The 25,206-nt window shown below is 43.4% G+C and overlaps 1 protein-coding gene across 2 annotated transcripts in view; it reads left to right on the top strand.

Moving 5' to 3' along the window:
* Positions 1–24,954, top strand: part of ppp2r2ba (protein phosphatase 2, regulatory subunit B, beta a) — a 33,794-nt gene extending 8,840 nt beyond the window's left edge. Inside the window, exons 1-9 of one of the 2 annotated variants that reach the window (XM_030765019.1) lie at positions 5,379–5,448; positions 16,144–16,241; positions 17,021–17,186; positions 17,871–17,983; positions 21,053–21,230; positions 21,599–21,763; positions 23,442–23,611; positions 24,354–24,445; positions 24,675–24,954. In XM_030765019.1, coding sequence (XP_030620879.1) covers positions 5,379–5,448; positions 16,144–16,241; positions 17,021–17,186; positions 17,871–17,983; positions 21,053–21,230; positions 21,599–21,763; positions 23,442–23,611; positions 24,354–24,445; positions 24,675–24,954 — 1,332 coding nt within the window. Of the gene's footprint in view, positions 1–5,378; positions 5,449–16,143; positions 16,242–17,020; positions 17,187–17,870; positions 17,984–21,052; positions 21,231–21,598; positions 21,764–23,441; positions 23,612–24,353; positions 24,446–24,674 lie in introns of those variants that run through there. The other variant, XM_030765018.1, reaches the window with a different exon arrangement.
* Positions 24,955–25,206: the final 252 nt, after the last annotated feature.

The raw sequence follows: 25,206 nt of genomic DNA, 5'->3' as shown, positions 1-25,206 counted from the left end.
TCACACCGAGAATTTTAAGAATCTGTTCAGAGGCGAGGAAGTTACGCCACGTTAATTCTAAGAAATATAAACTAAACCTTCATTTAAAGTGCGTGGAAGAAATCCATACATTTAAAACTTCTTACGCAAACACGGTATGAAACCGAGGACACCGTTAAGTGGCTACCTTGATTCTGTTTATGCAGTTTTCAGTGACATTAATTTGTGTGAGTCACCAAAGATCAAAGTGGTCTGTTATTACATTCTTTCCTCCTGTCTTCCTGTGTCCCGCAGTAAAAGGGTCGGAGAATCCCCCGCTCATATTTCGCCGCTCGGACCCCTTCGGACAGGACTAACTGACAGGATGTTTTCTCTGGCTACTGCACAATCAACACCATATGGTGTCGCCTGTTTCTGTTAGTCGGTTGGGCGCGGTGTAGCGTAATGTAATTTTGCCCAGGTGGCTAATGTCCTATTTGTCATATGGAACTTCTTTACTTTGAGCACCCTTAAATTTGCATTTTATTGGCGTAATGTTTTTCAAGAGTCTCAATTTGAGTGGTACAATATGCTCAAATCTACAGACTGCTTAGTAAAGTTAATGGTCTTATGGACTATTTAAAAACAAGGCGACAGAGAAAAAATAGCCAGATTGACAAGCGCGCCGTGCAATAGTCCATATCAGCCATAAAGAAAATAAATCATTCGTTGATTTGCGTTGCATCCCACCCTGCAGGTCAGCTTCTAGACGGTCACGCTTGTTTTAAATTGCTGTTATCGAGCAGTAAGACTTCTAACATCTCAGTGAACTCACTTGGGGAAAGGGGACAGAAAGGACGAGTGTTTTGATGAGCCCCTTGCTGCTTAGGCCGGAGGAGAACGATGAGCGGGTGGGAGAGGGGTGCTCGATCCTTCTTCGACAGCTTGGCATCCCTGCGGGTATCGCTAAAGCAGTCTCTCTGTGATCGGTGCTGGCAGCTGCACGCCCAAATGGGATTGTCCTGTAGATTACAGGGTGTGTGTAGGGGCAGTGCTGAGGGGGGGCTGGGCAAGGCTGTTTTAAAACCTTGTTTTTGCCATACCAGAGCTCGTTAAGAATGTGGTTGAACCTGACTCTAGAGGCTCAGGCGAACCGGCTGATGCTCTCTGTTGAAATATTCATAATCAAATAACTGCTATTCCAGTGAGACCAGGCCGCTTACAGTAGAGACAGTTCTTTGTAGTGAAACTGAGAGCTAAGGTTTCATTCTCTCGCTCATGACGAAACACTTTTGTTCGAGTCAAAATACTGTGGGTGATGATGGTTGTAATTACTGATAATTACTGGAGGATAGTAGCCTTGACAACATGTAAGCTCACAATTAAACAATTACCGAAAATATCAGTGACACTTAATTACTATTATGTTGTTGGAGTCCGACAGCCTGGCAAACAAAACATTGTTTCAAACGAATTGTAGCCAATAGACTCTGCACCACTTTCAATGCATGGTTCCAAAACCTCTTCGAGGCCATGACAAAACCGAGCATTGGTAAATAGTAGCGAGATATAGGAGCTCTCCAAAGTCCTGAAACAAAAACCGTTAGCTGTCAGTGCTTTGACTGCGTATTTCGCGTAGCTTCTTACACTTACGAAATATTTTTGTTGAAGCACAGGCAGCGCATGCATTAATACATAGTTGAATGTTCTCAGCTTTAGACACTAGAATGTAAAATCTTTGACTTAAATGTTTTTAAAGCGAAGGAAGCAATTACAGTCATTTTATATGGACTAAATTAATTTATGTGGGCGGCTAATATTTTATGCTCTCCACGCTAAGTCTAATTTAAAGTTTTTTTAATAGAATCTCCTGTAAATAAGCAAGTAATTATAATGATGTCTTAGCCATTAACCTTTATGTTAAAATCTGTGTAAGGACGTGCTTGAACTGTATTGAGATGAACATGATAAGAATTATGACATTTAAAGATTTTAATGATCCAATTATGTAGACAGCTGTTGTGCTGCATAGCAATCCTGCTCTACAAGCAGTTTCCTAGCAACCAGTGTGAAGGTAAAGCATTTACCCCTCAGCAGTGCAATCCTTTCTACAGTGTGTGCTGGGTTACAGTATGGGTACATTCTAAAATAAACCCTGAAAAAATATATTTCGCATTTTTTAGTGTGTTTTGCTGTTATATATCGCCTTCATTTAGAATTCGTTTTATGCGATTTAGCTCCTAGCCAACCTCAAAGGAACCGTGTGACATTTCTTGAGAGCCATAGAACTCCCTCATGCGTGCCCCCCCTTCACCTTTAATGACTGAGGCCATGAAGAAATCATTTATGCTGTACCCTATGAATCATGTAACTGCCTATATAAACAAAACATTTATTCATTAGACGATGGATGAGAAACTGCCAGCGTAGAATGTAGAAAGATCGAGTAATACAATCAGCCCTTTAATTGGAATGACATCACATGTAAACCTGGTTGACAAAGCTGTTGCCTCTGGGCTGGGCTTAATGCACTCAACCAAAACCACACATCCATCTGGTTAGCTACTCCCTCTCTCTCTCTCTCTCTCTCTCTCTCTCCCTCCTTTTTCCTTTCTTCCTTCTTTCCCTGCATGATGTCTCCTCACTATATATATATATATATATATATATATATATATATATATATATATATATATATATATCACTTTACATCTTGATGTGAGAATTACAAATAAACAAACAAACAAACTGCAGTATGTAGTATTGTCTGGTGTGCAGTATGTAGTATTGTCTGACATGGCCTGTAGCTTATTTGCTTAATATGCTCCAACACTGTGGGTTTACGTTACTGATTGAAAAATGGTCATCTTTCCCACATTCCCTCTTTCTGAATGTCAGTAAACCAAAGAGCAAAACCCAACAGATGGTCTCCTGCCTAAATCGTATTACACAGAATGCTCTTAGGTTCTCTCTTACTGTGATGGCATTTGTGTCTGACTCAAAACCTTTGTGCTTTTGACAATATGTTACGCATGAAGGCCAATGGTATGTCATATTGCTTTTCTTTTTTTTTTTCACTAGAGAGCTTATGAGACACACACAAAATTATATCTGTTTTCCTTGACCTAAGTCATTAAAAATAAAACCATTATTGATTTATTAATAATCCATCTTCATTTGCCATTGCTATTGTCTATCATGTTCTGCTCCGATGATGACCTCACATTTCTGTGCTGTTATTTGTGCAGAAAGCACCCGAGGTCATGCCTAGAAGGCTGACTCCAGGTCAGACAATTGCTGCCCATCAATGGAAGTAATTGGGCATGACTAAAATGCTGCATCAGTGTAATTGTTCCCATGTTTTGCGGTGCAACCTTGATGCACACCATTGCATTGGTCTTGATAGTATAACAGACTTCCCGCAATGCAAATCTGGAGAGGGTTTTAGGGCTTGTGGGTAACCACAAATGCTATTCAGTACAGACCCAGCAATAGGCTTTCCTTCCTAAGAGTGTATCGTGAGGGTGTGTGGTGTGAGAGGGATGCCTAGGCTGGGAGGCAGGGCTTTAATTAAAGCAGTACCATTGATCTCAGGACCAAGCTGCTGGCAGTTTTCACCACTCTCTCTAATTATACAGTAAAATTGTCTGCCTCTGTATTTTTATTTTCTCTATGCCCCAGCCTGCTGATCTCTCTGTCTCTCTCTCTCTCTCTCTCTCTGTCTGTCTCTGTCTCTCTCTCTCTCTCTCAAATTCACGTACACTCTCTGTCTCTCTCTCTCTCTCACTCACACACACACACTAACACACACACATACATACATGCACGTGCCCACATGCACGCATGCACACACACACACTCTCTTTCACACAGACATATCTTTCCATTTTTGCAATCCCTTAAGAATGCCAGTTTTATAGAAACGCTTGGTTTTTCAGTGGACCTGTACCCTGTATCACCTGCAGATATCTGATATCTCTTGAATAAATGTACAAGAATTTAATATTAGATTTAAAAATGTATAAATGGACTGGTGTTGTTTCAGCAGTCGAAATCTTGGCTAACCCATCAGGTTTGATTTGAAAATGCTCTGTAGATAAAATAGCTGTGGTTATTAACGAAGGCACATGCTGCCTGTATTTTATTTCCCAGCGCTGTGTTCAGGATTTTGAATTGCAAAATAGATTTGTAAAACACTGTAGCACCAGGTAGATTTGAGTAGTAAATATAGAGAAGGTGTGGGATTTAGAGAACGATTGTACGGGGAAACGTCCCCGCAGAGTTCAATATTAAAACCAGCATGTAAATCAAATCTTTCCAGAATTAATATGCCGACGGCAAGTCTCTTGTCGAATTAATCAGCGCCGGTGATCCTCTAGTGCATTTAAGCAGAGTCACTACCACGAACAGGATGATGTTTTTTTTTTTTTTACAGTAGAACTTAAAATGGTTCTCGAACCACCTTCTGTAATTGTCTCAGTCCCATACCAACATTCATAGTACAAAAAAGACACATTGCCGTTTTGAGGAGAGCCTCCTGTGTCTCTTGGTGTGAATACAGATGATGTTACGTTACTTACGTTACATCACGTTCTTTTTAAACTGCCAGCACAAATACGGGTTGTGTCATGTGTTTTTTTTTTATGTCGTCGCTTTTACATTGGATACCATTCTCCATCAGGCTGAATTCGCAGCGTTACGACGAGCTGCGTGTTCTCTCTTATTGACAAGTGCTGTCATTTAAGCGCTGGACAGCAGCAGTGTATTTCAGTGGGAGGAGCCCGTACGCGTGCAGCTCTGCAGAGCAGTTACCGGTCTCTGACTCAATGCGACATTCAGTTGCGAGTAGCCGATTTCTTTTTTCTTTTTTTGCGAATCTTACAGGCACCACACCAAAAGCAAACGCGAGAATCCAACAGATAAACTGACATGGAGAAACGGACAGACTGACGGACAGGCTTGACGCATAATCCGCCCCCTCGCTGCAGAAGGTGGAAAATCCTGCCTTAATTTAAATCCTCAGTTTAACTCATCCAGCGCACCTCACCCTCCACTGTAATTATTCTCAGATAGTTCGTCGCCACGTTTGAAAGAGGAAGGTGTTTTAGGCAATTTTATTTTTGGAGCTAAGTGAGTCATTTCCACACGCTAAATATGAATTGCTGAGCGATTACGCCTGCCGCGCCTGTCCGCACTGTACACCGCGGGACGCCGCTCTGATTCCAGATCTAACCGTAGATGCCCCCCGAGGAGAACGGACAGCAGCTGCCAATTGCACTAGTTCATCATTCACTTGTACCTGTAGAGAGACCAGTTTCATGACAAACAGCGCGATGGACCCGCGAATCGCCTGCTGATGTTCAGGTCCACGATGGATTCTTGTATGTCTACCTTAAGCTTTCCAAATAACGCGATCATAAATGGAGGAGGAGATTGACAACCGCAAAATCAACAACAGCTTCCTTCGGGACCACAACTATGCAACCGAAGGTATTTAAGACCGTGTTGTCTAACTGTGACTACTGTAAATGGAATGAATTTTTAATACCACATTAATATGTCAAGACGAAATGGAGAATTTTCATTAGTCATTCTGTGTTCCCTGATTGTAAAAGACTGTCTTGACAGCGTACCTGTTAGGGTTTTGTATTTTCGAGCGCAGCTCTATTACAGTAATAACACTGTGGATGTCGAACGTCTAAAAGGTTACGTGTTTGCGTTGTTTGTTCTGGATTGTCATGCGTCTATACGGACAGAGAGGTGGACGCAGAACCAGACTAAACATACACTGAAAGTGTCGACATCGATATGTCCAACACAGTGTTCTTATCAGTATGTTGCTTGTCAAATTATGTAGGCCTACTGCAAAATTCAGTGACACTGTAAGAACCGCAGTAAAGCCAGTCTGTTGTAGAAAATTCTGGAAAGCCTTAAATCCGTTAAGTGGACTCCCATTCAGAATTCTCTCGCATGCTCAAATTACCCACGTTCATATTTCTACTTCCCAATGTACGACCGGCTACAGTGAGCAAGGGTCTGGAATTAAAAAGGGTTTAGTTTGCTTCTGAACTGTGTAGCGAAACGTGTAAGAGAACTCTGCCTCAGAATGTTCTCTGTCAAGCTCAGGAGAATTTTCCAGCCGCCGGTTCTTCAGCGCTTAAGGACGCCCATGACCTGGACAGCATTATAGTTCAGGCCCTGTGTGGTGTAAGGAGAGTTCCTCGTGACAGTGTAACCCGTTCGGTCCCAGATTTTACCCACAGCTTTCCAGTTTGTACATTTGCCTGTGTATACATGATATATCACTTATAGACATGAGTCCGTCACTGACATTGTGGAATGAGTCCAGCTTAGCAATACCTGCTCCAAGCAAGACACTTCTCTCCTCAAATATGTGAGGTTCTACAGGGAGCAGATGCCTAGTCATACACCCGGCAGAGGGCACTTTCCTGGGCATTGATTAATGGCTCTGGGAGCTTCTCTAAAATAGGAGCGCTCGGCTATCAGGCAATCAGCAGCGGGCTCCCAGGGCTGCTAGTTTATGACCTGTCTCAGGGCCTGAGGCCTTGCTCTAAATCACACTGAAGCTCTGAGTCTGGAGCTGCGCCACACATCGTCCTCCAAAAAGGGCCCTGTCGGCAGGAAATGACCTGGCATAGTCTCTCTCTCTCTCTCTCTCTCTCTCTCTCTCTCTGTGTGTCTCATGCATATGTATGACAGTCTCCTCAAAGAGCAGGATGAAGGGCTAGTGTGGAGTCATTTGACAAGGACTAAATGTGTCTTCATTTGAATATTTGCTTATAAATAATTGTGCTTTATATTCATTTCAAAGATTTGAAATGTGAAAGATTGAATTAGAGTTTACATTAAGTGAACGAGATAAAAGACTTTTCACTCCTTCCACTCAGTCAACAGAGAGAGCAAATCACAGAATTATAGTAGTAATATTCAGTAAGACCCATAGAACAACTGAAAAACTAAAATGAATCGCCTTAGAATAATGGTAGATTGTGGATTTTAATCTATAGAGCTAAAATCATGGTCATTTGTAGGTCATTCATATCAAGATTTCCCCATAGATGATGTATTTTATTTTATTATAAGATTTATAATGTAAAGCTTCTGAGGTCTAGCTTGACCTAGATCTACTTTCATCATGCTTAAAGCTTTGAGTGCGACTCAGATCTACGCTGTCTGTTTTGAATTTGCCAGTGTTTGCAGTGCCCCTCTGAGAGCAAAACTAAGATACGTTTTGTGTCCTAATTACATGAGCACAGGCTTTTTGGGGCTGTTGGACAGACAGAGAACCATCTGGGTTCCTTTCAGTCGACGTCACTGTCACACCCTCCATTCCCACTATTGTTTTTTGTCGTTATAATTTATGACGTATTGTCGTACCTCGTATTTCATCGGCCGCACTTAGGTGTTCCTCTGCTTTTCACGTGCCTCCCTTCAAATGGGATTCACGCATGGCCCACTGTCTGCTAGCTGAGATAGCATTTAGCTGAATGTGCACCAACCCCCTCCCTTCTCAGCATAATTTCTGCTGCTATCCAGTTCCCTCTGCTCACATGACAGCACGGATGATAGCAGTTCCCTGTAGTGGACATTGTGAGAGAGGTGTAATTGAGGTCCAGGGTAACTCCCTCTACCCCCAGGCGCTGAGAAACCTCCCATAAACAGGCGTTTTAATGACTCAACACTACAATTCTCCCCCTGTACAGCAGTCCCACCCGTCATTTCATTTGCAGGGGCACGTCCAAGATCGGGAGGGGGGGTGGTGGGGGGGGGGTGGTGGTATGGCTGTTCCCCTGCTGGGGGTTACATAGGATCCTACAGTGTTCAGAACCACAGACAACGTTCAGATAATCGCAGTTACCAGAGCAAGTCAGGCAAAGTTTTGATCATAGACAGCCTGTAACAGTAATCAGTCAGCCCCATACTCTGTGACCTACAAACGTGTCCTACTGAAACCTTTTTTTTTTTTTTTCTCCTCAGTTTGACTAATTTGCTAAAGTGGTATTCCCTCTAAATTGGATTTCGGAAGGTAACTTGGTAGCCCCAGTAGTGGTTTCTGTATTCCCTGAACTAATAATACATTTACTGACATCTCAGTGGCATGGGGCTAAGAGCAGAGCATGCATGTGTGCTCTAAAACTGTCAGCATACCCTCTGTTAGCTCCCCCTATTTCCATACAGTATTCTATGAAAAAGTAATATTATTATTATATGGTCATTATGACTCTTTACATTACGTTATGTGTAAATAATTAATAAATGAGCTATAAAAGTCGGGTCGATTTATAATTTCGTATAGCTGGTCTGAATATTACTTTCTTTAATTAGGCTCGCAAATTTACGCCTTTCAAAATTACAATCAGGGGAGCTATATCATTTTGTATAAGGGAGACATATGCCCTATGCGCTCAACAAAATTCATTTGAGATTCGCAAGTCATCCATGAAACTCATTTTCGTGAAACTCTCCTTTATCGTAATGGAGACAGGCCGATGTTTAAATGGATAGTTTGCATTTTTGGATCGCTTTTTTTTTCCAGTGGGTGCTGTGACATGAATATACGATGACTGCATGGATTTTTTTTTTTTTTTGGGTAATTCTGGCTTATTTGCATAAAACAGATACTTCTAGAATGACACGTTGGTAATTGTAGGAGGATGAATGTTGCCATATTGAGTGGATGGTACTCTCACCTTTGTCTTCATTTTATCTTGTGTAGACTTAATTGACCATAACGCTTTCTTTGCATGGTTACATATCTCTCCCATCCGACACCCACGTTTAACAGTGTGGTAATGAATGAGTTTTTGCTGAGGGAGGCTGTGTAGCTAATGTATTGACATCGTCATCAATTTGTTTGCGGCTCGGAATTGAGCATCTCTCTGCTGCACAGTTTTAGCACAGTTTTGTTTTTGTTTGTTTTTGTTTTTTTGGCTGAAGCCGTAAAAAAAGAAAAAAAAGAAAGAAAAAAAAGTGCTATTCTATGCATATCCTAAGCATGAAATATTGCCTGGCGGGAAAAGCCAGTCACTGACAATGCGGCAGTGTAATCTGCAGTGCAGTGACTGAGTGGTACAAAAACCCTGCCCAGTTATACAGTAACAGCCCGCAGGCACTTAACAGTGAGCTGGCCCATAGCATATGCTTATCTAGGCATTCTTACACTCTAGGAGGCAGAGGCTTGCAGAGGTGCAGTTTTACCTCACTGGACAACAATTCAGTACTGGTGCAATGGGCGATTCAGTGCTAGTAATAACATAGAAATCGGAGTTATGTGAAGACATGGCTCTTTTGGTCAGAGTTGTGCTTAGCTTTGAGGGGGAAAAAGTGCTGCGTTTATGTCCCTAGTCGGAAATTTTTGTCCAAACGGCTGGGAGCGCGTTGTATTGGATGCCCCCCCGCACTCAGAGAGATTATTTCAGTGGAACAGCCCTGGTTAAAATAGTGATGCAATCCCTTAGCAGCGGGGACAAGGCCCAGACAGGCAGTACGAAACTGGCCCAGTGGGGACGACCCTGACTCTGTCACAGCGGTGCAATTTACAGCCCCCCCTCCCACTCCCCGCGTGGAGGTTAACACCGTACACGGCTCTGGTCCTGATTACAGAGCGGGGAGGGGAAACGCAGGAAGGAACTGCAGCAAGAGGGGCTGCCAACACAAATGGCCCCAGGCTGCACTTTAGGATTTTAATCATAAAAAGAAATATCTCCCAAGCCCAGCGGCTGCATTTATTATTCACAAGAAAACTGTGAGGCACAAATGTTGTGCCCAGCACTGTGGCGAGTATTGAAGAAAGGGACGCACAGAGGTTTGGGAGCATTAAACATTCACCAGCTGCCTTTTTTTAGTCCGACTGAAGTTTCATATGCATACATATATATATATATATACATATGTATATGTATATTGAAGAATGTTATAAATGTTGGATGAGGATGTAATGAAAGAAATTAATTTAAGAATGCTTTTCCTGTGATTGTACCTATGTGGTACTTCCTGGCATTATGATAATGTGAGATGAGTTGCCAATTTCGCCAACACATAAGTACAGACAGACACTCACACTCACACACACACACACACACACACACACACATACACATACTCCACTCAGATACCCCACTGTTTTAGTCCTCTTCATTTTCACTCTTCTGCGTGTCCATGGTTAAATTATGTATCTGTTAATGACGTGTGAAAAGCAGCCCAGTAATGGCTCTCAGAAGTTCACCCCTTGTCTCCAGAGGCTTAATGCACCTCACTGTGATTTCTCATCCATTTTCTGTTATTTTTCCACAGGGCTTTTTTTCTTCCAAGAAATAAGGTTAATTAGTTTTTTTTTCCCTTCCTCTCTGCCACAAAGCCTTGTTTTTTTTTTGTTTTTTTTTTGGAGAGGGAGCCTGGTGCTTTGAGAAGGGGTTAATAGAGAGATGATCATGTGACTCCTAATCAGCAGGTGGTAGGGCTTATTAAATGCACAGGATCTGAGATCAAGGCTTGTGTCTGCTGAAATGGATTTAGACCTGCTCTACACTAGACCACAGGCAAGCCTTTATCCCCATTCCTTTGAAATTGTCAGGCATCGACTCCTATTGTTGTTGGGACAGTCAACTGAGGGATCAGTCAATAAGTCTAGGCATGTTGTGAAACAGCAGGCAGTTTCTGTAGCGATTGTTTGCGGTTTGGAACACAGAAGGAATGAATTACATCCTATTGTGTTCTAATATTTCCTGAACCGGTACATCAACAAAGTGTACTCCAAAAAAAAAAAAGTCTCGCAGATTTAAAGTGCATTAACCAACAGAGTTACATTACAAGAAACTGCATCTTTTCAATCAAGAATTTATTTATTTTTTAACAGCCAATGTGTTGGAGGTTCCATTAACTTTCCCGGCTGGCAGTGTGTCAGTGACACTGGTTCCGTGCTCGGTTTGAGCCGTTCTTGTAGTTATTAGGGCTCTGCAGGACCAGACCTGTCTTCACTGTTTACGTCTTGTATAGAGCTCTCGCAGGGGAGGATGGGATAGTGGAAGTCTGTCGAGATTAGCCCAGTCGTTAAAGCCAATTACTACTCGTGGGTCACTCTGTAGTCTCACGAGGGGGAGAGAAGAGGCAGACACTCTCTCTGTTTGGCCCCTGACCTGGTTCCATCAGCGGTCTGGGATGGAGGACGTGACTCCTCTCATCTCAGATGGATTTACGCCCTCTGTTCAGGTTTTCTTTACGATAAGACACACGTTACACCGTGGATAAGGAGCCGTGAATCTCCGCCACAACACGCAGCATTATGACGATTCTCAGAAAGCAAACATGTTTGATTTTCTGCAAATAAACCGCGGGAGATTCAATTAGGACGGCCGATCAGAGCGATTTCACGCGTTTCCCGGATTAGAATGTTCCCTCGGAAAAAAAAATAAAAAAATCTCTCATTTGTAGAGGAAATCTGGTGTTTTGGCTTTATAGTAAAAAACTCAACAAACAAACAGTCAATCTCCATCTGAACAAATACACTGAACGTTTTGAAATATTCCTCATTAATGCAAGAACAATCCTCAGAAAAGAGAGGCAGCCTGAAAGAAAGAACTGTTACATGGGCTGCAGGGTTGCAGAGAGTTCAGGGAAGTCTAATCGTCCTTGAGTCTGATCCCTTGACGTGCAGAGCTCAGCAGAAGTGCGTTAATCTCTGTGTTGGCTGTGCTGAATGTTAAACAATACATTACATGGCTGTATGCTGGTAATGTTCTGATTCTACCTGGAATTTCCACTTACGCAACCAGCTTTGGACGCAATTACCTAACATGTTTGTTTGATTTTTCGTCCTGTTACCCAATAGCAACACCGATTCTTTTCCTTTTTTTTCCGATGTAGAACTCAATACTACCTGAATAACCAAATTTAAGCTACTGATGCCGTTCGGTTCAGCTACCAGCTGACCTTCTTACAGCGAGAGCAGGAGTAGCTATCACTGTATGTCAGAAACTGCTTTGCTTTGTCTGGAAAGTAACTCTGAGCACTGTCAGTGGCTTACTCTGCAGCGCTAGAAAGCCTTTTCATTCCAAATTGCTTTAGCCCGGTTGCCTTTTCCATCACTCAAATGATTGTTCATTTCAATTCCAATTCCAAGTCAGTGGTTTTCATTGAAACGTTCCAGATTCAATAGCTGTCTTATTGCGGCTGCTCGTTGTCTGGGAAATTCAATTCCGTGACTCAGTGAAGGTTCCACTAAGGAGTATATTGGAGTTTCTGGCATGATTTTGTCAGGAATGCTTCAGGCAATTCAAACAACAGGCCATTTCAATCCTGTTTCCGGAGGTTTCGGTGAGGTGTTTCCTCTTTCATACATGTTTAATAGCAGCAAAGGCTACTGGGACAGGACAGGTTGGCATGACTAACCCACTGTAGATCCTTTGAGTGATGAGCCTTTCTCTCTCTCTCCCTCTCCCTCTCCCTCTCTCTCTCTCTCTTTCTCTCGCTCCCTGTTACTGGGTAAGATGGATCTGTTTTACTGGGATGCCATTCTTTCATGCGCCTCCCTGACCTCTGACCATGCTGTCTTAAACCTGGCTTCCTCCAGGATTTATTGACTATACACTCTGCTCTGCAGTCTGGGCTTATCTGTGGAAAGCAGCAATAGCTCATGCAAATTTAAACGGCCCACCAACCAGGCACCACCTTGGGCTGAAATTTGATCCCCGCCGAATGTTTTCCAATCTCCCTTTTTTTCCACTTTGTTCCCGAAAGCATCCAGTAACCGAATTACAGTGAGTCATCAAACGGTGATTGATCAAAAGCCAAAAGGACTGACCTGGTATTCTGAGCGCTCCGTTTCTGGATACGTCGCTCAAATTTGAAACATCGGTCCACAGAGATCTGCAATAAAGCCCTTGAAATTTCCACTATCAAATCTACATGTGGAGTTAAGTGGTACACACACACACACACACACACACACACACACACACTGTGTTTTAGAGACCCATCCCCCTTTTTTCTGTCCATCATTTCGCCCTGATTCTTCCTCTTCCAGTGAGAGAGTGGCAAGTGTTGTGAGCAAACTCATTAAAGCTCTGTCATCAATTACTGTTTCCTCTCAGTGGTTTAGGCAGTTTAATGTGTTAATAATGAGGGAGAGAGAGAGAGAGAAAGAGAGAGATTTTGACTCCTGCTCAGAGGTGGCTCCTTGACTGCTAAGCGCGAAGCCTCGGATGCACGTGAGTGATTGATGAATCCTCTTCTGGATAAAGCGGGTCTTGAGGGTATAAAAATGAAGCTTTGGCTGCCACCGAAAATTGTTTTGAATGCAACCTTTTCCAGAAGGTTCTTCAGGTATTTTCTGTAAAGAAGAAAAAAAAAGGGGCAAGGCATAATAACTAGCGTCAGACAAAAGGCTCCTGAGGCCTAATTAGGTCAGCACATTTTTTTTTTACCTGATGGAAGAAACAGTTCGTAGCTGAAGCTGAATATAATTATCATAAATGTATCACTGCTCACTATGCCTCAATGCTACAGCTTGCCCCAACCTCTTGTCTTCGGCACTGATGTTCAACATAGCGTCTGATCATCATATGACATCTCTCTCTCTCTCTCTCTCTCTCTCTCTCTCGCTCTCTCTCTCTCTCTCTCTCTCTCTCTTCTGTCCTCTGATATCTCTCTTTTTTCTCTTTCCCTGTTCCTCTTTTTTTTCTCTCTCTATCTCCACCTCCCCCATCTTTCTCAGCTCATTAATATGAGAGAAAACTGAACAGAAATAACACGATCAAGGGAATAAGCCAGACTTCAATGTCTACACTGGCTCAGCAGAAAGACTTAGTGCGAGACATGGGCTTAAAATAGATTCTCTTGTTAAATAGTGTTGCGTTTGTTTGATTGTTATTGTGTTTTAATGGTTCTGTTTATTCTCCCATAATACATTCAGCGTGCTTTTGCAAGAGCATGACTGCTCTGTGGTAATCTGCTCAATTGCAAACAGCACCTGGCTCAGGTCTGAGCGTGACTTACCTAATACTTCTTTATACCCTTGAGACCAGAAAAGCTCAAACACACAGAGAGGGGAGAGTCAACATGACTGGCCGAAACCCATGGCAAAAACAAAGCCAAAAGCGCGCGCAAGAGAGAGAGAGAGTGTTTTTGATTCTTTACTTGTAGCTGTAGCATTACACAACATCTGACTTATCTTGTTCAAATGAGAAAAGAAATGGATTTTGATAATGACTTTTTTATCGTCATTTTTATTGACAGTATGAACATCAAGCATATTTTCAGTTCAGTCACATACGCTGTATAAGAACAGTAGGCTATTCTTTTGAGAAAAGCTGAACTCTCTCTGCTTGTTACAGCTGAGTATTCTAAAAGCAGAGAATAGTTTGTGTTTATAAAATGTGTGGGATTATATTGTAGGCTAGGGAGATCTTTTATGTAAGGCTTGAAAAGCTGATTCGTCACTTATTGTTCCAAATGCATTGTTGCACACCAGTAAACGCCTGCCTGTCAAGACGCTCATTCAATTCGCTGTTGAACTGTTAATATAAGCAACAAAGTCTTCAGCGAGGAGCCATACAGCAGCTCCACTCAGTAATGGAAGGGGTCTCCATAGCAACACCTTCCTTCAGTTCTCCATTCAGCCATCACTAAGTCCATAGAGGGTGTGTGGGTGAAAAAAAAAAAAAATCGAAGCCAGTCTCTTCATTATGTATACCTATCCATCTCTGATAAGAGGTGATTTTAAAGAAGCGAGCTTTCATACAAATCCAGATCGTTTGATTTTGATTTAATTTTTTTTTTTCGGATGTTCGGATGCATTTACTGTACCTGTCTGATAATGTGTTGGTGTGACAGTTGCGACAGTTGGAAGTGACAGAAGTAACAGAGAACATAGCGTATCTTTTTGTTCTGATTCTGTCAAAAGCTACAAAACCGCAGCAAGGCTTAGTTTACTCAAACAGATGCATCTTTTGGGAGCCTACAAACGGAAATACTTGAAAGGTAGGAACTGTCTCAAGTTTAGCATAATGAATAATGACTTCAGAGACAGGGTATAGGAGTTTGTTCAGTTCATCACATTGTTTGATCTCTCCTTTAGAGGGTTTTTTTTCTCTCATTTGTTGTAAAATGGATGTATTAATAGAAACAAGCAGTTGAAAAAAAACCCCAAAAAACAACGGTTTCTGCTCATCGCCATGACGAAAGGTTGTAAACATGGCCGAACTGTGAGGGGAAACAAACATTTAAGGCCGGCCTCTATTACGTAAAAATTGTTCTCTGGTCGTGCTTTATCGCCAGCGGAGCTGTGTAAGCTGACTGTAAGGGATGTTGGCTGATTCTCTGTATATTACGCTGTCATGTGTTGATGAATGGAGAGAGAACAGCATTACTCTCCGGAGTGCCATATACATCCTCTGGAGAAATGTGGAGGGAAAATCCTGTTCATTGCTGCTGCCTCTGTGTCTCACCCCCAGATCCTCCTCTAAATACTGCAGAGTATTATATTAAGCAATACGAGCTTTTACATCGTGGCTTTTTTTTTTTGGGGGGGGGATTACATTGCTCCCCACAAGTGCTTTTTAGCCATTAAGTCTGTTTTAACCCATATCCTACAGAACTGGGTCACTGCCGTTGAGTGGTTTTCCTTGGCATTTTGCTGTATTTTCTTTAGCCCAGAAACCAAAGTAAACAGAATGATTGTAAAGCACTTTTACTGCGCCCTGTATTTATTCCACAGCTGCGGTTTCCGTATGATCTTTCTTTGCTCTCTGTATTCTCCAAAGTGTAGGAACACGTTCATTTTCTTTATTTTCTTCATTTTCTCCATTAGATGTCTCATTGACAGCACTTGCATGCGACTTATCTTTGCTGTGGTAACAATGTTCAGATATTTTCATGAGGGAGCCATTCCACTGCTTTTAACTGATTATGATAATATTTCTGCCAGAGGTCGAGCGATCGAAATATTATCAGCACAAATGAGTTCATGAAATTTATGCCAGAAAGCAATTGTTGCGGTACAGTTTCGTATATCATCCAATTCCCTGTACTTGGAATCTATTTATTGTCATGCAAACATCCTACACTTAAATGCACGCACCGGGATACGCCATAATAATATACCATAATGTGCGTAAGTATTAGATGTTGCAACAAATTGTCATGTACAATATTTGTGCTTTGTTTCAGCTGACATCATCTCCACTGTTGAGTTTAACTCTACGGGAGAGCTCCTGGCCACGGGAGACAAAGGTGGCCGAGTGGTCGTTTTCCAGAGAGAACAAGAGGTAAGAGGGAAAAAAAAAAAGTGCCATTCATTCACTCATAGACGACTCCTTGAAAACAGTTACAATGCAGGTGAAGCTTCTCAAAGGGAGACAAAAAAAAAAAGATAGCAATTTGTCCAACCGCACCTGTGTGTGGTTTTTTTCCCTGCTGGACTACACGCAAAGGTCCCTGCTCACAGGTGAGATATGAAAAGAGAGGAGATGTACACAAACCACGTATTCTGACGCTTACTCGCAGGTTTAGGCATGAAGTCTATCTGAATTCTCCATGTGCTGAAGCATTCAGCACGGAGGACCCAGTGAGAGCTCTTTGTGTGGCGCTAGTCTGTCTTTTCTCATTCTCTCGACTCTCTGCTTGAAGTAGATTTCCATGTTGTTGGTTAATCCAGTCACAGCCAGACGAGTCGAGACAGCCTGTTTTCCACACAATGCCCCCCCTCGGTGAAGAAATGCTTCCCATGTTTGCCTTAATTGACTGTTTTAGCAATTTTTCAAAATTATTGATTTTGACCCTTCCTGACGTGGAACCCCCATAATTTTCATGCGCTTATTGATTGTGAATAATTCCGCCGTGTTAGACGATCACCAACTGTGACAAGGAAGCTGAAGTGAAGTCAGACTGGAAAAATCAATGTTTCAAGGCCCGTCTGAATTTAATTTAGCATGTAATCACTCATCGGTACAATCAGCTCTTTTCAAACAGGACTCTGTTTCAGATACAGCTGAATGGACAGTTTCTTATCACCCGTTTTATTTGTTTGTTGATTTGTTTAACGCAGAGTAAAAACCAGCCACACAGAAGAGGGGAATACAATGTTTACAGCACATTTCAGAGCCACGAACCCGAGTTCGACTACCTGAAGAGTCTTGAGATTGAGGAGAAGATCAACAAGATTCGTTGGCTTCCCCAGCAGAATGCCGCCTACTTTCTTCTTTCTACCAATGGTGAGTGACACATCACAAAACCTTCGCTTATGATGGGACGTGAATGGTGTTCGGTTTCGGGGGCTGTGACGTAGCGACGGGAGAAATCGCGGCGGGTCACGGTGGAAAATTCTGAAATTTCGCGAAGATGGCAAAAATGGAAGTTTGACTCTCGAGCGAACAGACGCGTCACCTAACAGCGATTAGCTTCCTCTCCGCCCAAATCGTGCGCTTGCACCTCACATCCTCCATCCGTTTGGATGAGTGCCGGCATTGGACCAGATTGCACACAGCAGACTTGAAATACTTTTCCCTCTCATAGTTCACACCTCCCACTCTCTGTAAAGTGTGCCATTTGATTGCTGCACTCTATTAACACTCTCCCATACTCTCTCTCTCTGTCTCTCTCTCTGTCTCTCTCCCTGTCTCTATCTCTATCTCTCTCTCTCTCTGTCTCTCTCCCCCTCTCTCTCTGTCTCTCTGTCTCTTTCTTTTTCTCTCTCTCTCTCTCTCTGTCTCTCTCTCTCTCTCTGTCTCTCTGTCTCTCTCTCTCTGTCTCTGTCTCTTTCTCTCTCTCTTTCTCTCTCTCTCCCCTCTCACTCTCTCTCTCTCTGTCTCTCTGTCTCTTTCTCTCTCTCTCTGTCTCTCTCTCTCTCTCTGTCTCTCTGTCTGTCTCTCTGTCTCTCTCTCTCTCTGTACGTGCAGATAAAACTGTGAAGCTGTGGAAGATCAGTGAGAGAGATAAGAGACCTGAGGGTTATAACCTTAAGGATGAAGATGGAAGGATCAGAGACCCCTCCACCATCACTACATTGCGGGTTAGTGTCCTGCTGCCACCAGCTTTTTTCAGTCCTCTGCAGAACAATTATGAACACACAGCTTGTACACACGCTGAATTTCCATTTATTTGTCATGGTGCTGCTAAACAGATGTCTAAAGGGATTTGAATATGGAAATGTTGTATATTAATAAAAGGATTTATTCAAGAAAAAAAACAAACCAGAATATAGAAGAGCAGCTCTTAAATTTAAGGAGCCATCTGCAAAAGCGACATTCTCTCTGAGAAACAAAAACATTGTCTCTTTAAGTCATTTTTCATGCCATTCTCCAATAATCCTAGAGTGTTGCTGAATGCGGTAAATAGAAAAATCAAGAGACTGCATTATGAAAAGATTTGGTTTCCTTTTAACTGAAGCATCTGTAGGTTAGTCCTTGACAGTCAGCAGTTTTGTCTTAATTTTCATGGTACGTTTTCACAGTGGAACATGAATGACAATATGGTGTCATTGTGTGAAATTCATATATGTAAATCAAATATGATGAGCATTGTAGCAAGTTTTAACAGATGATGTGCCGTCATCAATAGACAAACTGTTTTCCATCATCAAAAATGAAAAAATTTGAGTGATAGATGTGTGTGTGTGTGTGTGTGTGTGTGTTTGTATTTGTGTGTGCTCAATGAGGTGTCTACCCTGAACAGCATCAGTGTGTTCTCTCTGTCTCTGTACCCTCTGTGCCACCCCTTGTCCCTCTAAATTGAATACAGATACAAAAGGGGTTTGACCAAGTATGTCCGTTAATGTTTGCCGCGGTGTTCTGTTCTGTGCTCCGTGCGCTAATGGATTAAAGCGCTGGTCCTCGACTGTCTCATTGCCTATTGTGTAGCTAGGCAGAAGATTAGCGGAGATGCGAGGGGTTATGGCTGCAAGAGTGTGGCAATCCCATTTGGAGCGTGAAATGTATGTGTGGTGGAGACAGAGATGGAGGGATTTATCACTGGGCACAGGCAGAAGGGAGGGGCGGCGGGGAGCGGGGGAGATGGGGGGGGGGGGGGTGGTGTTTGGGGCACGCCGTGGTGAGATGGGCACACATGTCATGTGTTTTGGCAGCAGTTTTCTAGTCAATTCTTCAGGGGCAATATCTTCCCCTTTTTTCCACACCCTTTTTTGTTTTTTTTTTGTTTTGTTTTTTTGTTTTGGTTTTTTTGCTTTTTAACCCAAGCTTTCTATGACCTACGCAGGTTGGGGTTTTTTACATTTTATTTTGGGATGATGCAATTCAGGATGTTGCTAACCAATTCATACAGTCAGTGCATCTCTAAAGTCCTCAGCAATCTAAGGAAAATGCAATAATAACGACTGGCAGACGGATAAACTGTCGCCTTTAAGAAACATTTCTTGCTACCTATTGCTACTAGCTGCTATTTGTGCGTAGCGCAGGATGAATAAGGGGAGCTGAAGGTTTGTAGCCGTACCATCTCTCCTCTCTGTCGGAGGCGTGGACAGAAAAAGATGGAGAAAACAGATCGGTTTGTTTTCTATTGTCTCCGCACGTCTCCCTCTCTTTCTCCTCTCTCCTCATCTGTTTGTGTTTCACGCTCCGAAGGAGAGGCGTCGGGGGAACCAGAGTTGAGACTCTTTGAAGCAGCGGGGGATCTTGCTGTCTGATCCTTTTTAGCCGCGCGGAGGAAGTTATCATTGCTTTGCAGAGCACAGAAAGGACCGCGGGCCATTCCCCAACTCTTCACATTAGCATGCCTGTCTCTGTCAGTCCTCTATCTCACAGTCTGTGCTTTACATCAAAAGGTGACATGCACAGCATTCAGGATGGAGAATCAGAAGTACATGAATGCAAAAAATTGCAGTGGGACGGCCGTCCACAATCAGAAACCGATTATGGTTTGAATTTTTTTTTTTTTTTAAAGAAAAACCAAACCGTCTCTATTCATAGTCTCTCGTAAATGCTCACTTAGACGGTTTAAGTGTGTTTTTTTTTTCTTGTTCTTGTTGCTTTTTTTTTTTTTTTTTTTTCTCAAGATAATGTTTCGTTTGCTCATTCATTCAAGGACTCATTTGAATGGCTGAACTACAGCTGAGAGAAACCTCCTGCGCGTTGGGTGATTATACGAAAATTGCTTGGGGAAAGAGAATACCTGCTGCTCTAAACACACGTCATTTCAGCCCTAAATGAGAGCCAGGGAGTGCGTTTTGCAATTAGAGCCTGCAGGAGGACGTAGCATGACTGCTGACTGCTGAGCGCACTTAGCCTGTGCTCGGTGAGAACCGGTGTTCTGCCCCCTTTAAATAACTCCCTTGCATGGCCGTGTAAAGAAATGTCAAGCCCACACAGAAAAGCTATTATCATGGTCATTAGCCCCCCAGTAGGGTGGAGGTGATGCCAAATAAGGCTCCCCTGAAAAGGTTATCCCCTTGCATCTGGGGGGCACAGTTCAGATCTCAGTAGTGCAGCGTTGACTGTGTCCAGGGGTCCACTGGAGTGGAGTTGGTAATGTCCTCTTGGGCAGAGGAGGGGACCTGGATCTCTCTCTCCCGCCATCTCTCGCTCAGTGGCGTACGCTGGCAGTTAGACACCTGTGTGGCCTCTGGTAGAGCTCTCTCCTCAAAGTGTGTAACATAGCAGTGGTAAAAATATAAATGAATGATGGAGGGAGTTAATGCTCACACACAATTCAGCTGAGGTGGCAACCATACAAGGGAAACACTAAAAAGACTGTCAGTGAGGTATTTACCCCCTTTCCAAATATTCCAAGTACAGTATATTCCAAATATATCTCCAGTTCCAAGCTGGTATTAACGGTATTTTGGGGATATTAAAGAAACCAGTCCTTCTTCTTGTACTTACTGCTCAGTTAACCTCTATTCTTTCATAATTTATCGTCGCTCATCTTTTTTCTATAATTTCTGCATGTCACTGTGGTTTTATCTAATCCATACTCTGAGAACTTTCTGACTGCGAATGAAGCTTGTTACGCCAACAGAGAAACTCTGCAGACATCTGTCTCTCCATTCCTCAGAGGCGAATACATGCGGTGTGGTGCTTTTACACTCTCTCTATACCCTCTGTTCTGTCTCTGTTCCCTCTTTCAGGTGCCAGTGTTACGGCCCATGGACCTCATGGTGGAGGCCACGCCCAGAAGAGTGTTTGCTAACGCTCATACGTACCACATCAACTCCATCTCTGTCAACAGTGACTATGAGACCTACATGTCCACTGACGACCTGAGAATCAACCTGTGGAACTTGGAGATCACAAACAGGAGCTTCAGTATCCTTTCCTTCAGCGGTTACCCCTCATCAAACCTTACTGTTAAACACCATATCGTTATTCGGTCAAAGTCAGCGCAATTTGTGTCATTTTCAAAACTTGGAAAACTTAAACGACGTGTGACAATTTTGTGTCAGTTCTGACCTGATTTAGATATTTGGCATAAAAGGGCCACCGATATTGAAGTTCCTGCTTAGCGTGTGCATGGTGTCATTCCTTCAGAGGGAGATGCTAAATTGCTTTACGCATGGTCTACCTCAAACGCAGCTTACTCTGTTACAGTGTCCAAGCATAACAAGACCGGCTTTATTCAGATGGAGGAGTCTTACTCAGGCCGTGAGAGTTTTCCTGAATGGTTTCCCCTGTAGACATTGTAGACATCAAGCCAGCCAACATGGAGGAGCTGACAGAGGTCATCACGGCGGCCGAGTTCCACCCACACCAGTGCAATACCTTCGTCTACAGTAGCAGCAAAGGGTCCATCCGGCTGTGTGACATGCGAGCCGCCGCACTGTGTGACAACCACTCCAAATGTGAGTAAACCGAGGACTCTTTTTCACGATCCACCGTCCTGTGAGACCCTCTCAGGTCCGCGATGGTGGATAGTTAACCTTAGCAACCTAACTGGGTTCAAACGTACCCCCCAAAAACAGATTTCGCATTGGCTCAATTCCCTGCTCTCAGACCCGTGGCTGTCTCTTGAGAGAACGGGGAGAGCGTTAGCCATGAAAAGGATTAACTCACCCACCTACAGAGCGGGCGGAGGAAGGTGAGGCTTATGGTAATTTTTAATATGATTGCGCCTGCCTCGGCTAAACCAGCTAATTTCATTTGGGAGTTGAGTACAATAGATGCTGATAAATCTATAGTCAGCATATGGTGTCCCTCTGGCCTCACGTTTGCTGGATTGATAACCACACACTGATACATTTCCATTCTGAAATTGCTGAGGTTTTGGCTCTTCTGTGTTTTTTTTTTTTTTTGAGATCGTAAGCTGGGCCGCATTTTAAGATCAGATTGAATACATTAACATTTAAGCTTGGTTTAAAAAAAAAAAAAAATCAATGCTTTGAGGCAAACTGGTCCGCCTATAGAAATCCCAACGCTTGAAGAATTCACTCAATTCATGAGCTTTATTGACATGTGTACTGTTCCATGCATAGACATCCTGTTGAACTTCTCATTTGCATTCCACTACTGAATTTTAAACACACCAAGAACGGCCTTGGGGCAAAGATTCAGGAAGGGTGTCCCCTCCTGGCCTTGCTTCGCGTCTAGAACGACAACCTGCCTCATAGATTGTTTGTGGTGCACATCTGCCATTTTTTCCACCTGGTGCACAAGCAAAACAACAGACAGATGTAGCGTTTTTGCCTCAGGATAACCAGCGTCTTCAGCTCCACCTTCCTTTCTCACCGACACCATCTGAAACCTCGCGCGTATGTCTCCGTCTACGTATGTCTGAGATTACACGCTATCATCCTTCCTCCCTCTCCTCCTCCTCCTCCTCCTCCTCTTCCTCCTCCTGCTCGTCTCACACCCCCGTGCTAATAAATCTTTGAGACGTCCCAGAGAATTTTTGAAAAAATCAATGGGAGCTCCAGACCGGGGGAGGTTGGCACAGCAGCATGTCCTCCTACGGCTCCGAGCCCCGAGCGATAGGCGGGCGGATGCTGTCGAGACTCCCTGGAGGACTCATTAGACCCCTCATGAATGAGAGGGTTTGGAGCGGCAGGTGGACAGGCTCAAAAATGTGACACGCCGCCCTGGCTGTGACAAACACCTGCAATCCACGGCACCGAGCTCTCTCTCTCCCGCCCCACCGCCATTGATCTGTGTCCCTCTCCTGCAGCCTTCATTTGTTGTCTGCCGTGTGTCTTTTCTGCGGGGGAAACCCCTGCTGAGACGTCGCAGGACAGCTCGCGCACAGTGTCAACAAAGCGAGGCGGGGCTAATTGACAGCAGATGATAAAAATGTGTCTCGCCCGACTTGACGGGCTGTGTGGTTTCCCAAGACGTGTTTTTTGCTCCTGAATGCGCCCGTCACTGAGATTTACAATTTGACATGTGCTAGTTTGCAACGGGGCTGCAATCCAGCCTTAAGTTAGATTCAGCTGAGTGTTCGCTAAAGTTTACATTTACATCCTTTTCCTTGCTGAACTCACTTTTAACCCCCGATCTCTCTCTCTCTCTCTCTCCGTCCTCCCTCAGTTTTCGAAGAACCGGAAGACCCCAGTAACCGCTCCTTTTTCTCAGAAATCATCTCGTCCATCTCAGATGTGAAGTTCAGCCACAGTGGGCGATATTTGATGACACGAGACTACCTGACTGTGAAAGTGTGGGACCTCAACATGGAGAGTAAACCAATAGAGACCTATCAGGTAACGCACAAGCCAATCATAATTCTACCTCTACTTCTACTCTACTGTACCTGACACAGAACTGTCTACAAATACGACTGTTTTAATTGTGGACATTAGTAACGTATCACTGCATACATTTCTAGCAAATCTCAACATCATTATCCCTACAAACTATCCCAATATATCCTGATATGAAAAACATAAAGCCATATGCAGCTGTACTGGCATGGGGAGATCACGTACAGCTGTTACGATGGAAGTAGAGGTGTCACGTTCAATCCATCTTTACTGAGTTACCCACACTCATACACACAAACACACATCATACACACACACACACACACACACGCACACACACACACATATGTGTGTGCACGCACAAATACACACACACACACACACACACACACGTGCGCACACACACACACACACACACACATGCACACACACGCACGCACACACACACACACACACACACACTGAGTCGATGTGTCATTATTAGCCCTGTCGTGTGTAGCCTGTCTCTTTCTATGAAAGGTAATCAAAAGTCAATATCCATGTGCCTTCTAATCCAATTCTCTCCAATTCTCTCGGTTCATTCATCTACCACTTAAAGCATCAGCTCTTGGACACATAGCTTCTTATTACACTTCAAGGCCACTAACTACTGTATATGTTTTGTTTGATTTGTTTACTACAGAAACAAAACCCCTTTTTCTCACTATCACTGAACAACAAAAAACTCTGTTTTGTCTCCTAGGTGCATGATTATCTGAGAAGTAAACTCTGTTCACTCTATGAAAATGACTGCATCTTTGACAAGTTTGAATGTGTTTGGAATGGATCTGACAGGTTAGTGTTTTGTGACGTTGCGTTTAAATAAATAAAATGTACCGCTTCCTTTCATCACATGTACGCTAGCTGAAATGGACATAAATTAGTGAACAGATACCTGAGCACATTGGCAGAGCTGTCTAGCAAAAACAACAACAAAAAGAAATTGTCGTTTAAAGAAAACAGCTTATCTTAAACTCCGACTGTGACAGCCTTTTATAACACAACTGTTCACTTTCGTTTTCAGCGTGATAATGACCGGCTCCTATAACAACTTCTTCCGAATGTTCGACCGCAATACGAAAAGAGACGTGACGCTGGAGGCGTCCAGGGAGAACAGCAAGCCGCGGGCCATACTCAAACCCCGCAAGGTGTGCGTCGGAGGCAAACGCCGTAAAGACGAGATCAGCGTCGACAGCCTGGACTTTAGCAAAAAGATCCTGCACACTACTTGGCACCCTTCGGAGAACATCATCGCCGTGGCTGCCACCAACAACCTCTACATATTCCAGGATAAGGTCAACTAGCAGGACTCACGCAGATAAAGACAGAAACGGAGAGAGAGAGAGAGAGAGAGAGAGAGAGAGAGAGAGAGAGAGAGAGAGAGAGAGAGAGACTGCATTGTCGGCTTGGTTTGGTTTATTTTTAAAAATCCCCCCCCCTTGCATTTGATTGTGGTTGCTCTGCCGGATGTGGACTACAGCTCTGCGGGGGAGGACTGTACATTCTTTTGGAGGTTCTGGAAGATTCCGTAATGACGTTGAATGCCAAGACATGGA

Source organism: Chanos chanos, chromosome 2 (genome assembly GCF_902362185.1).
Source record: "Chanos chanos chromosome 2, fChaCha1.1, whole genome shotgun sequence".
In the NCBI taxonomy this organism is placed as follows: domain Eukaryota; kingdom Metazoa; phylum Chordata; class Actinopteri; order Gonorynchiformes; family Chanidae; genus Chanos; species Chanos chanos.
Note: the sequence above shows the minus strand (reverse complement) of the source record. Positions and strands in the feature narration are given on the sequence as shown.